General features: G+C 36.2%; 1 protein-coding gene across 1 annotated transcript in view; it reads left to right on the forward strand.

The window, feature by feature from the left end:
* Positions 1 to 15,298, forward strand: part of LOC136855521 (dual oxidase-like) — a 163,056-nt gene that overhangs the window by 101,568 nt on the left and 46,190 nt on the right. The window contains 1 exon segment of the mRNA XM_067132636.1: positions 7,246 to 7,257. Within this exon segment, the coding sequence (XP_066988737.1) occupies positions 7,246 to 7,257 (12 nt within the window).

Below are 15,298 nucleotides of genomic sequence, written 5' to 3' on the forward strand. Positions count from 1 at the left end.
ACACCAAGGAACACTCCATCAGTTTATAGTAGATGGTGTTTTGTTATTATCAGCACCAAGGAACACTCCATCAGTTGACAGTAGGTGGTGTTTTGTTATTAACTGGTCAACACCAAGGAACATTCCATCAGTTGACAGTAGATGGTGTTTTGTTATTAACTGGTCAACACCAAGGAAAACTCCATCAGTTGATAATAGATGGTGTTTACACTATTACAGAGTTCATAACATGTTTATTTTACGTAATTTTTGATCAGAAAAGTCTTGTTGAACCCAAGATAATATACATGTTAATTTTGGCATCGGTGCTGTTTACTTTCGTTCATAAATGAAAAGGCACACCTTGTGTATGTTACTGTAACATCGAAAAAATAAGATAAAATGCAAAAGGATACAAATATTTTGTTACTTTCCTGACCCTAACCTTGACCAAGGTCCGGTGCGTGTGGGTGGATGGGCGGGTGAGAGAGAGAGGGAGAGAGCGAGCGAGCCGCAGCGTTATTCTTAATGGTTCACTCACATCTCTTATGCAACGCTTCGATTCATTCGCCTTCAACTTGCGCGCGCGTGTGCGCTCTTACTCTCGCATCCTTACGCAGAACCTTTATGGTAATGGAGAAGGGGATTCGGTAAACCGTATTTTATTACCTTGGTGCCTATTGTTCGAATTATCATTTTATTACTGTATTTTGAGGTTTTGTTTATATAAATTTTACTAATGCATTTTGTTTTGACATTATTATTATATTATTATTATTATTATTATTATTATTATTATTATTATTATTATTATTGGAGAAACAAATCCACAGTTAGGTATATGTACATATATAGATAAATCTGTACTGAGAGCTTTCGGGAATCTGTTCGATTCTCAGATTGAAAATGGGAATCGAACGGATTCCCGAAGTCTCTGTGTACAGATGTATCATTAAATGCATGTACATATACATAACTGTTGATTTGTTTCACCTTTTCAAGACTCATGCTACTACTATTATTATTATTATTATTATTATTATTATTATTATTATTATTATTATTATTAGAAGCAAAAATAGAATTAGTATATGCTGGGTCGACGGCACGCATCTTAGACAAGAGTATGGACGAGCATTCATTCCGTAGCCGCGTTCATGACCTCGAATGGAAACGTAAACAAGCCGCTAAGTCCTAAGCGTTTCCGTTTCTCGAAACTCGGGCGAATCACTGAACGAACACCACCGTCCCTACCTCCACCACCTCCACCAAACAGCAGCCTTCGTCTGGAGCTAAATGGGGGTTTCTTTCGGGGTCCAGACGGTTTCGGAAAGCGGTTGCGGAACCCGACAGTCATTGTGTTATGTTCGATTTGTATTGGCTTGTTTCATCTGAGTGGTTAGTTTTGTAGAACAGAAAGAAATGTCATGTCAGAGTGAAATAAGTTTAGGATAATGGGAAATTAGTTACGTTTGATTAAGAAACCTAATCGAAGTGTGCATTTGGAAGATATATATATATATATATATATATATATATATATATATATATATATATATATATATGTGTGTGTGTGTGTGTGTGTTTTATATGAATGGTTATGTATTTCAATAAGGAGTGGCTTAAGAATGAAAGAAATTTATTTTATCACACGTAAACAAAAGCGCACGTTAATTCTGACGCATAATTATACAATACAAGATTTAACAGTTCAGAAGAAAAATGAAAGTGCCTGCTATCAGATTCATATAGAAGACTGAAACTTAATCCACTAATAATAGTCTTCAATTGGCAAATGAGATATAAAAACAATTACGACAACCAAAAACTTCGCACAACTCAAAACAGGTCAGTCATTGATTAAAAAAAAAAAAGGGATTGTTGAAAGATTTTGGAAATCCCCAAAATGGAAATATCTAATAATAAGAATTCCGAGAAATCGGACGAGAGAAGAGGGAAGACTTTGCAGGCTCTGGAAACGACTCAGAAGGCGGAACTGGAGTTCGCCCATCCAAGGACGACCGTCAAAAAGCCACACCATGACAGCCCCAGGCTCTTTTTTTGCGACTCCCCACCCCCACCCCCTCAATTCTCGACCACTCCCCTTCCTCATCTCCCTGGCCACCCTTCGACTTTTTTTTTTGTTTTTGACAAAAGACCAAAGAGTGTTCGATTCACGTTCGTTAATCATTGCGTCTCATGTCCCCCTTTTTTTCTCTCTTTTCTTATTTCCACTTGTTTCTGCTCTCTCTCTCTCTCTCTCTCTCTCTCTCTCTCTCTCTCTCTTAATGACTATGTAAATCCATTCACCCTAATTCATGTTGTTCCTTTGGAAATGGATGCACAGAGTCTTATGGTAAATTAAATAATCAATATTTAGTTTTATTGCTTTTCAAAATCAGAAAAGCTTCAATAATTTTGTGATACTTCAATAAACTAAAAAGTCAAAATGAGGCTGTTCGTGGGAGTTCATGAGAGAAAGAGAGAGAGGATAAAAACGCGATTTTATGTATGTGTATGGGTGTATGAGAGAGCTAGTTAAATTTTATATATAGTGAATAAAAGATGCCATCAATGTCAGTAATCCATACATAAATAATGAGTGTTGGCATGCGATCCATTTAGAAAGGGAATGTTAAAATATGCTGTACAAACAATGCAACAAATTTCTTTGGGACGCAACAGATTAAAAAAAAAAGTCTGCAAGTTTTGTACATCACAGCATTCTCAGAACAAATTCGGAAAATCAGTTTTTTGACAAAATTATGTCGTTAACCGGAAATTATATATTGGATGAATTATACTTCCTCTGTTGAACAGCGAGTATTATTGTAGTTACTGTTGTAAACAAGTAATAAATGCGCCGAAGTTTCTTCGACGCAGTCGAGTTTTCTATACAGCGTATAATCAAGGCCACCGAAATTAGATTTGTCTGTAGGTGGTCAGTGGTATATGCTGTATGAGCTGCGCCCATGAAATCCTTTCACCACGGCCCTGTGGTGGCTTTATCCTATATCGTTGCCAGCAAGATTATGGCTAACTTCAACCTTAAATAAGTAGAACTACCACTGATGCTAGAGGGCTGCACTTTGGCATATTTGATGATTGGGGTTATGATCAACATACCGATTTGCAGCCCCCAGCCTCAGTAGCTTTAAGATCTGAGGGGCGGGATAGAAAGTGCGGACGGACAGACAAAAGTGTGGCACAACAGTTTTCTTTTACAGAAAACTAAAACTGAATTTCAGAAATACAAAATCAACGGTTCTAGTAACTATTGATATCATTGATCATTTTTATTAACCCACGAAATTGTTATTTAATGAAAAAGCCGGACATTATAATGCCATTATGTAACGCTGGCTGAGTCAAGTCAGCCCGTCACGTAGGCGGGGGTGTGTTGGTTTTGGGAAAATCCTTGTCATCCCTCAGAGAGATGAATAGGAGTAGGATGAAACGTAAGAAAGAGATGGAAGGGGAAAATATTTTGAGATTTTCCTGTTGCTTGTTTTTACCATTAACTGGGTAATTTCTGAATTAAGAGGAGAGAGAGAGAGAGAGACTGAGACTGGTATTAGGCACTGGCCCGTGAAATAAGAGCCGAATTGATTTAAATATTCGGTGATATTGCTCAATATTTATTTTTCAATATTTTTATATTCATAATGAAGAGTATCAAGATTTTTGCTCAATATTTATTTTTAAATATTTATTTGTATTTTCATAATGAAGAGTGTCAGTACTTCTTAGCGTGAGAATCGTGGGTATAGGAAAATATTTTGCGGATGTTATTCCTGTTGGTATTATGACATGGGTATTTTGAGGGATCTGTAGTGTTTATAGAATTTCCTCTCTCTCTCTCTCTCTCTCTCTCATTTATAACTAAGTTCCAGTGCAGTAAGTGACCGGCGATCGTCGCCTCCTTCTCTCTCTCTCTCTCTCTCTCTCTCTCTCTCTCTCTCTCCATGTGTAACTATGTTCAGTGCAGTAAATGCCCGGCGAATGTCAATGTTCCTGTGCAATAAATGACCGATAAGTGTCCTCTCTCTCTCTCTCTCTCTCTCTCTCTCTCTCTCTCTCGTTAACGTTTTGAAACCTTGTTGCAGTTATCAGCTGATCCATATGGTCGTTTACGCACTATCTAATACGACCCATCTTGTAGAAGTGGTACCTTAAGTGATTATGTATTCTTGTCAGGCCTCTACTTTGGTTAGTGATAGCTAACAGATAGAGGTAGCTGGTTAGTGATAGCTAACAGATAGAGGTAGGTGAATCATTTAAAAGGTTCTGCGGGTGTTTATTTTCTTATTGCTACTACTACTGCTACTAAAAGTAGTAGAGGTAGTGTAGGAAATGGAGGGATCCACTCACATCCCCATCTCCGCTTTTTTTTATTTTTCTGTAAAAGAAAACTTTTGAGATGACTATTTGTCAGTCCGTCCGCACTTTTCCTGTCCGCCCTCAGCTCTTAAAAACTACTGAGGCTAGAGGGCTGCAAATTGATACGTTGATCGTCCACCCTCCAATCATCAAACTTACCAAATTGCAGCCCTCTATCCTCAGTAGTATTTTTTTATTTTATTTAAGGTTAAAGTTAGGCATAATCTTGCTTCTGACAACGATATAGGACAGGCCACCACGGCCGGCTGAGAGTTTCATGGGCAGCGGTTCATGCAGCATTATACCGAGATCACCGAAAGATAGATCTATTTTCGGTGGCCTTGATTATACACTGTACAGAAAACTCGATTGCGCCGAATAAACTTTGGCGCATTTTTTACTTGTGTTAAAAACATGATGATCAAGATGATGATGTTTAGACTTTGGAAAACTATAATATAATGAAGACTGTGACAGCATCGATGATCTGTAATGTTCTGGGGTCGTTTGGAGGAATTAGCTGGATAATGAAGACATAAAATAATGATAAGCTGGAAGCTAAAAGGCTTCTAGATTCGATTGTTTTTGGAGTCTAACTAGATTCCATTGTTTATGGAGACTATAGAAAGGAATCGTAGAAGCATGTTATGCAATTTTTATGCTTGCTTTCATTTGTGCATATATATAATACTCACATATATAATGTGTGTGCATTATATATATATATATATATATATATATATATATATATATATATATATATATATATATATATATATATATATATATATATATATATATATATATATATATATATATAATGTGCTTATATACGTATCACAGATTTTTAAAGTAGGGTAAGTTAAGGTTTTCCCAGTCCTGAGTAGTACAATATAAAAACACATTCTCCCCCACCTAAAAAAAAAAAAAAAAAAAAAAAAAAAAAAAAAAACATACCAAACTCTGGGAACTTCATTGACAGGTGAAAGAAATGGAGACGGTCTGCGTCCTGGAACGGGACTTTACCTGACCACGAACCAGATTTGGGATGGGGTGGTTTTTGTCTGAACCCCCAGGGTGCTCTGGAGAGAGGGGTGGAGTCACTGACGGCGGTCATGGGCGAAACGACGAACCTGGGGAAGACCGAATAACCCCTAGTTTTTTCTTCTTTTTTTGGGTGGGTGGGGAAGAGAATAACGTTTCGACCCCTTTCTTTTTAATTTTCATTTAGACTGGGAAATCCTTTAAACCTGCCTTGATATGCCAAGCGTTGCTTGGCAATTATCTGGATGAAGACCTGAAGCTGAAGAGATGTTCAGAAAAGTCTTAATCCATTGCCGTTTCTTGTATTATAAGTTCTTGGTTATTTCTCTGCGAATTCCGTTCGTAATTTGTTAACAAATAGATGTGCTCTAACCTAAAAAATAAATCTTATGGACAAATTTATATCTCAAGAAAACCAATAAACATAAATCTAAAAGCCATAATTCCTACGTAGTCGCCATAGTAATAAGAAATAAAGAGAAATTTGATGATTCATATAGAAGTTATTATTAACTGCGTCTTTATAAATCTCTGGGACAAAAGCCTGAGAAAACTAACAAACTTGGATCTAAAAGCTTTTAATTCCTGTGTATTCGCTATAACGATAACAAATAAAAAGAAATTTGATGATTCACGTAGAAATCATTGTTTACTGCGTCCTTTTATGTTTGTTGTGTGTGACTCATATTTTGTATTTGAGACCTTTGTGAAGTGTGTTTGTACGTTTCTACCGCCTTATTAAAGTCAGATTGGTCTGTTATGTGCGATTGTACTTTTTTTGTTTTTATTTATTGTATTTTATCCAGTTTTTACGGGTTTTTAGAGGACGAAGTCATCCAACAGACACGTTTTAAGTTTTAATGTTTTTCTGTTTATTAAAACTTTATACGATTTCCAGGATTTGTTCAAATTTTCATATTTTCAAATTATTATGTATTAAAACATATGTAATATCAAGGAAGGGCACATAAATCATATTTCGTATTTTTCAATTTTGTAGTAAAACTTACGTAACATCCGAGATGGACATATAATATGTCCTTGAAAACTTGCATGTCCTTGAAATCTTGGCAATTTACCATCTTGAAAAACATCCCAATCATTCTGTCATTATCCGAAGCGACTTAAACTAGCCTATTTTCATGTCTGTATGCACTCCGCAAAAAAACATCATGGCGATATCATTTTATTCATTTGTTTATTTTTATATATTTTGATTTCCTAGTTTTTGTCTCCGTAGGGGGTAAGTGCCGCCAGTGCACCTCATGCGGTGCACCGTAGGCATTACTTAAGGGTCTTTGCAGCGTGCCTTCGGCCCCTAGCTGCAACCCCTTTCGTTCCTTTTACTCCACCTCCTTTCTTATTCTTTTTCTTCCATCTTACTTTCCTTAACCCTCTCCCAACAACTGATTCACAGTGCAACTGCGAAGTTTTCCTCCTTATTACACCTTTCAAAGTTCTCCCGTCAATTTCCGTTTCAGCGGTGAGTGACCTCATTGGTCCCAGCGCTTGGCCTTTGACATAAATTCTATATTCAATTCAATTCAGACTGCCCTTGCACGCTTTGTTGCATTTTCCAGCATTCGGGTTCTTACGAGTTTAAACAGGGGATGCAATAAAGTATGTGTCATACTTGATTGTATCCCTGGAAATGCTGCGGATGTCGGGGAGCGCTATCTTCAACAGGAAGGTGATTTTTTGGGGATTACAGGAAGGGGTTTTTAGGGATTACAGGAAGGTGATTTTTGGGGGATTTCCGTTCTTCGTTTTCCAGCAGAGTCCATCCGTTGTGCTCGAGAAGAGGCGGTAAAGTGAAAGAAGACTTAAGTAAATAATGATGAGGTGAAATTGTGTGTAAATAACTGGACTAGGGATGAAATGATGACAGGAGTTTAGTTAAAAGGTCATCCTCTCTCTCTCACTTTACCTCTTTATCATGAAAAACGGAAAACGTATTTAAATTTGCCACGAATTGCTGAATAAAACTAGTTTAAACATTCTCTCTCTCTCTCTCTCTCTCTCTCTCTCTCTCTCTCTCTTGAAAAACGGAAAACGCATTTAAATTTGCCACGAATTGCTTAATGATACTAGTTTAAAATTTCTCTCGCTCGCATTTAAATTTGCCACGAATTGCTTAATGATACTAGTTTAAAATTTCTCTCTCTCTCTCTCTCTCTCTCTCTCTCCTCTCTCTCTTCTCTCTCTCTCTCTCGTAGTTTCAACTTTTTGGTTGGGAATGTTGTAATATGAAATTTGCTTTTAAGTGGTTTTGTCTAATAACGATCTGGTGTTTTGCATACAGATTAGTCAGCGGACTGGCCTTGCTCTCTATAATTATCGGAGAAAAAATCATAATAATGATAGATTGACTAAAATGAATATGTAACCGGTGGTAGCAGTTGTAATTTTTTTTTTTTTAAGGAGAGCAAGAAGTGGTTGTATTAGTTGTAGAAATGTGTCAGTGAATTGGTTTTGCATGTAATTGACAGGAGTATAAAAAATTCGGATAAAAACTTTTGACCTCTGAAGTGTCAAAAGTAGTTGAAGTATAGAGGGAGTTCGATAAATTTGATTTAAAGGCTTATCATTCACATCGTTTATTAAGCTTGGATGTGATAGAATAAAGCCAGATTCCGACTGATTGATGCAAAGGTTATATGGACAAAGAAAGTAGAAAAGAAAACAGAAATATAGTATGCTGAACTTCTCTCTGTATTCTTGACCGCTGATAATTAAAAATGGGAATCGCTTTATGTAGAAAGTCAAGATAGTGATTTCAACGCTGAAACAGTAGTTATCCAAGCTCGGTTATAATTGCTTTATGAAGTACGGCAAGGTAGTGATTTCAACGCTGAAGCAGTAGTTATCCAAACTCGGTTTTAGTTGCAAACGGTAGTTATCCAAGCTCGGTTATAATCGCTTTATGAAGTGTCAAGATAGTGATTTCAACGTTGACACAGTAGTTATCCAAGCTCAGTTATGATTGCTTTTATAAAGTACGTCAGCTAGTGATTTCAACGCTGAAACGGTAGTTATCCAAGCTCGGTTATGATTGCTTTTATGAAGTGCGTCAAGATAGTGATTTCAACGCTGCAACAGTACTTATCCAAGCACGGTTATAGATCACGGCTTCGTAGATTTAAAACATATCTTTTCGGCAACTTCTTTTTTCATTCGAGTACCGTTATGAATAATGAAGGCTGAGTAAGACTGAAATCAGTAAAGGTTACTCTTAATCCTAGCCAGAAAGCGGCTATAACTTCAGTTGCTGCCTGCTGTGAATTATTTTCATCCAAATTTTGACGTATGTATGAAGTTTATTTTCCAGGATTAACCATTTGAAAGGGCAGAGAAAAATTATATATTTACTGTAACAGCCACTTCTCTTCTCTCTCTCTCTCTCTCTCTCTCTCTCTCTCTCTCTCTCTCTCTCTCTGTCACGCGCATACGTATATACCTCCTCACCCTGGCCTGCTCGCGGGGAATCCCACCTTCCCAATTTCCTAGAGATGATTCCTTTAGGAGCTTCGCCCTCTTAGCCGAGAGTCGTCGTTACGTCAGACATTCAGTGAAAGATGAGCCGAAAATTACTTGTTAGGTTAGAGATTTAAAACAAGTAATTTGATTTGATCATTTCCGGTACTTTGACATCAAAAGTTTTTTCCAGTGAAGTTTATTTGTGAGCAATATTGAATGACGACATTTTTATATCTTGTTTCATACACACACACACATTATATATATTATATTATATATATATATATATATATATATATATATATATATATATATATATATATATATATATATATATATATATATATATATATATGGTTTTCCACTAAATTTATAGACTGATCAGATAACCAGTCTGCTAAGGTAGAGGTACATGTATTGTGAATAGGTAGCGGGTTATGTCATTATGCAAATGATAAATCGCTAATTCTTGTATATTCAATAACAGCACAGGATGTAGTGACAGTGAAACGTTTAATTTCTTGTGAAATTAAATTTCAACATATTTTTTGTTTCTTGTGATCATTTGTAATCTTTAGAGATCATTTATAAATCGAGAAAAAACCACCAATTTAGGGGGTTGTATCTAAATGAGAAATTTTAAATGGTTTCGAAAATAGGCAGTGATATAGATACGAAAAACAGAACACACTTGTTTCATTGGGGGTTCGGCCTGCAAGTGCTTAATCTTATTTTTATGCAAAGTTCTGAGGCCTGCGTCCATTGCTTTCCTATTTCGCAGTTTCAAATTTTCACGGATTCACAGTTCCGAGCCGGAAAATCTTAAAATTAAAATTTTGCCTTGGAAGGAGACTGCCCTGCAAACTCTTCTCTCTCTTCTCTCTCTTCTCTCTCTCTCTCTTTCTCTCTCTCTCTCTCTCTCTCTCTTTCTCTCTCTATAGATATATATATATATATATATATATATATATATATATATATATATATATATATATATATATATATATATATATACATTAGTCTAATATTCATTTATATATTCTTTAACTTCTTCGCTCTTCATTACTTCATCCAAGTGTAAGTTCTCCGAGTCTTTGTGCCCAATCCTATCAAGTTCTACCATCGCATTCCGACCTGTCAGCCGCTCGAGTTTAAACGCTGGGCAAATCGACATTCCCATCCTTATATTGACCTCCCGTCTTGCCAGCTCGGTCACGACGTACAATGTTTATGCCTTTCTTTGTTTTTTTTTTATTTCTTTATTCTCTCGATTGGATTACAGTGGGAATGGCGAATAAGAAGTTTTTGTTTAATTCTCTTGATTATTAAAAGTTATATTCTTTTATTCTTTTTGCATTACATAGTTTGACAGGTATATTTCGCATGTATGTTAGCAAAAAAACCTGAGGTCGTACATTCTGCCCTAAAATGGAAAACTGCAGTATCTGCAAAATTTTCAAAATTGAGATATGCCACCTATTGGGCTCGTGAAACACTAATACACAAGTTTCTGCAGTTTTATAATGATTCATCAATGATTTCCATGAGTATTTAGTGGGTCCCATTTGCAGTGTCTGCAAAATCAGTAGTAAAGCAAGGGAAAACTGCAGTATCTACCATTTTTCTCAGTTTTGCATTTTTGCAGGTACTGCAATCTTCCATTTTAGGGCAGTATTGGTTACTGAGAGAGAGAGAGAGAGAAGTGGGTGGTTCTAAAAGTGGCCTGCCTCTGTGAAGACATAAATATATAGTCGACACATGTTCGTGCCAAAAGTGATAGCCGTATGTGCATAGTATTTTATGGGAAAGAAATAATGGATTATAAATTACAGCAGAAACACGAATTAAAGGAATATTGAATAAATATAGGCTACTCCAAAAAAAATAGTACACTTGCATCTTTGTTTTTAATGCATGTTATAGATAAATATATATAATATATATTTGCGTATTTATACAATGAACTGAAGGACTTTTTCTATTACTTTTTGTAATAAAAACTGCCCAATACATAACGTTGAAATTTTCTATTCTTAACCCGTTTTTTAAAAGATACTTAATTGTTTTTATAGAAAAAAGTAAAACCACGAATTACGGCATTTCAAAATCATGGCAGATATCTACGAAGTACTTTAACCCATTTCTTCTCTCGAGGAGACTGGAAGGAAGGCATTAATAGAGAACAGATTTATAGGAATTTCTTCAATAATCCGTGAAAGTTAAAACATCTGCCATAATTTATATTCTGGTCATTAATTAGGCTAATTGTTACCTTTCCAGAATTACTGATATTCGTTCTGACCCCACAACTGTTGTGTAGTCTGTAGGTGATGTCATATACCTCAACTAATTGGTGCTCGGCGTATGTGTTTAATCATAATTATTGCCCTTCATGGGTGCTACATTGCCCACAGAAAATAACGGCTGTTCAGCGAAGCTATCGTTTTAACTCTTGCTTCATTTTTCGCGGTTTTATACTGGTGCGTTACTCTTGTATTAATGCTATGCTCAGTCTTTATGGGACTGTAAACATAGTGGTATACACCAGTGAATATTTAAAGAAAAATTGTTTGTTGTGATGAATCCGGATTTGTTTGTTTGTTTGTTCTCATGTCTGTGCCCTGGGATCTATTGTCTGGCCGCCAGATTTCATAATAACATCTGCCAACAAAGGCTGACGTAGGTTGTGCACTCTAGACATGTAAGAAATTTTCTTGCAGATCTGACAGTGAATGTTTCCAGCTGTCATATTGTCTACCACCTCTCATGTTTATGTAAGTCTCTCTCTCTCTCTCTCTCTCTCTCTCTCTCTCTCTCTCTCTCTCTCTCTCTCTCTCATAATATTATGCTGGCTGTAAGCTTTGTAATGAAATGTAAATCCTTAGTTACTCTTCCTTTTGTAAATTCGTGTAAATATTTTCCAAGCCAGTATCAAAATACTGCTGCGGCAGGTAGTGTCATTTAGGCGGTTACCAAAGAAGGTTTTGATTTGAATTATCACGTTTCTTAATTTTTGCCTTAGCGTATCCATATGTTCTTCAGTCGTGTATATTCTGTTAACGAGTTGATGTAAAACATTGCTCGTTCAGTTTTTGCATCAGGGTTTTGAGAAAAGAGTTGGTATTTGCCAGCATCTACTGCGTTGCGGTATTGCAACCATTTGTATATTCTTGTTTTCCATTTTTATTGTCGTGGTTCAGCTGGCAAAGGCATTATTGTGAATTTTTATGGCGGTTTTGTGAGCTATTTTTATACTTGATGTCATTATTTTTATCCATTGCAGAAGTTTTGTTACCGTAATAATTTTCTGTATTGTGACACAAGGACTTTTTTTTTTTTATTTGTACAAGTATCGTTACAGGCACAAGTAGGTGCCTGTACATCATAGCTATATATATTCTTTTATTCTTTCTGCATCAGGTCTTCTCTTTATTCCTTCAGGCTCTTTCTTCTTCCTTCAGTTCCTTCCTATTTTTTCTCTCCTTTCATCTGTTACCACCTTCTCCATTCCCTTCTTCTCCATTCGTGGTCTTCTATCGTCCACCTTTTCTTCTTTCTCTCTTCTCTCTCTCTCTCTCTCTCAATCAGTTTTCTCACCTTCGTCCCTCGTATTATTTTTTGTCATTCTGTTCCCTTTCTTCGTCCATCTTGCGCAGTCATAATTTTTTTCCAAACCATCGTTCATTGGACGAGTTCTCTCTCCCTCCCATCTCTCTCAGTTTTCCTTGTTCGCTTTTCCCCCTTCCCCCAAAATTCTCTTTCGTCAGATATACTTTGTTCCTTGTTCTTCTCCATGGTACATTATTTTTTTTATTTTTAAACTACTCTCTCTCTCTCTCTCTCTCTCTCTCTCTCTCTCTCTCTCTCTCTCTCTCTCTATATATATATATATATATATATATATATATATATATATATATATATATATATATATATATATATATATATATATTTCATCCGACTGTTCTGAATTCCACGGGCTTTTCGTATTTGTGTCCCCGTATTCTTTGAGACATTCCCTTTCACTTTTACTTAGTACCTCCCTTTCCTTCCTCTTGCTCACGCGATTCCTTCACTTATCGAAATATTTCTTCAATTTAAAAGCACCCAGCCAGTTGCAATCCTGCTCTCCTTCACAGTCAGTTGATGATGGTGCTGATGACTTGGGCGAATTCTTTTAAATAAATTATAAGTCGGCGGTTTTATTAGCTGCCGTGAGAACCAGTCAGCGATTTGCCAAGAGTTCCATTACTCGCAGAATCCCGAGTTCCCGGAAAGCTTCCTCTGGAGTGGTTTCAAGTCCTCGGGTTGAGCCACTGTGTGGTTCGTGCATTGGTTTTCCTTTTGTGAATTTGATTTCCCGTCTGGTTTAGTTAGAGACGAAACGTCTTGCCTTGCTAATCATTTTTCTGGAAAAGCTTTAGGTTTTCCTCTTGTGAATTTGACAAACTGTTTGCTTTTTAGGAAGATGAAAAACGTCTTGCATTCCTAATGGATGTACAGAAAATTATACCTTTTCCAGAATGATCCCAGCTTGAGTGGCGATGTTAAAATCCATTTGTGGAGGCCAAACCCCATTGTGTATTTCACTATTCATGGTGTGATAAATTTCCCAAGCGAGTCTTTTTTTTTTTCAGTATATTACTAAAAAGTGTATTTTACATTTGTTTACAATTACAGTCTTGTATTTTTTCTCCTACAGGGTAATTATATTCTTCACCAGATTAAAGTTAACAGATGTTATATAAGTCTCATGGTCTTCAAATTACTCTCTCTCTCTCTCTCTCTCTCTAGGGTGTGTCGTACGTTGCTTGACGCAAGGAGTTATTTCTTTGTTATCTGAGAACGTGCCTAGATTTGGAAAGCTAGCCTGGCCAGTCCCATGGTCTCCCAGCAAAAGCACAAAGGACTCTATATATATCTATCTATATATATATATATATATATATATTATATATATATATATATATATATATATATATATATATATATATATATATATATATATATATATATATATATATATATAAAATGAAACAGACATTTCTCTTTTTCCCCAGGATATTTTCTCTGAAAACACTGACACACAATTCGTGAGTGTTCGTGTTGTTCCTTTTCCCACAGTACAGTCGTAGTAAAAGGTACGAGGCTGAAAGTACAAGGATATTGTGGTTACGTTTGCTGCTCTTTCTTAGGTATTGCTGATGTTCTTTTTTTTATTCTGGGTTTCATGTGCATTGTTTTGTCTGCTTTTGTGCTGTATGTTTTTTTGTTTCTTTGTCTGTGCACTGTGGGTGTCTTTGTCTTACTGTTGTTCCTTTGATATTGAAAGTAATACTCACTTTGTTGGTTTGTATCAAATATATTTTTAGGAATGAATTTGCTTTGAAAAATGTGTTGTTATGCAAATCATTTTTTTTAAGCTTTCGAGGAAGTGAAAAATGGATTATCGGTCTCCAGGCAAACCTGAAATAGCAAGTGATCATTATTGTTATTAACCCAAGCATGAAAAGGGAACAGACTTTATAGGAAAAAAGACCTTTAAGTGGAAAATTTAAATTTAGGAGTTCAGTAATTTTTAATAATTGATAATCATAATTACGATTGTTAGTTGCTATCACCAACATTATAGTTGTCATTTAAACCCGAGATCGGCCTGCGTCCAGAAGGTAAAGACTGCCTTAATCATAGTAATGTTATTATTGTACCTATACAAGGACAAAGAACTAAAGTAGTTGTTACAATTGCGAGCAATAACGTTGCGGTATTAGAAATAATAAAAATAGTACAAAGGCAATGCCATTTGATCCATTTTCTTAAGGAATGGCCTTCATAAGAGAGTACACGTCTGTCCAATTTAGACATCGCAAGTTGATGGCGTTGCCATTGATTGATTGCTGGTTTCTTCAGCGCCAATATGCAAATGAGCCGCCTGAAGTCGGAGACCAAGGAAAAGTCTTTGGGGGTAATTATCGCTTCGCTGGCTCATAATTGTATAGGGTAGGACTGACGTCATTCCTAGGGAGTGTAATGATGGGTTTTGGTATTTCTCTCTCTCTCTCTCTCTCTCTCTCTCTCTCTCTCTCTCTCTCTCTCTCTCTCTCTCTCTCTCTCTCTCTGTATGTAGTTGTGTATATAGGTACAGCACTGGGCTAGCGTATGATACAGCAATGATGGAAACCAGTGTCAGCTGTAAAAAAAAATGGTGGGGGAAGGGAGGGTTAGCAATCTCATTCTCTTGTATGGCGCCTCACCTTCAAGAGGAGAAAATAGCGTAATATGTATATATACATATATATGTGTATATATATGTATATATAGATATATATTGGTTCGTGTTTCCAAAATATTTTCACATTGCATACGACCATCTTTCGTTTATTTGTAATCTGCATTTAGTATAACCCTCCCCCCCACC

The sequence above is a fragment of the Macrobrachium rosenbergii genome, chromosome 31, assembly GCF_040412425.1.
Source record: "Macrobrachium rosenbergii isolate ZJJX-2024 chromosome 31, ASM4041242v1, whole genome shotgun sequence".
Classification (NCBI taxonomy): Eukaryota; Metazoa; Arthropoda; class Malacostraca; order Decapoda; family Palaemonidae; genus Macrobrachium; species Macrobrachium rosenbergii.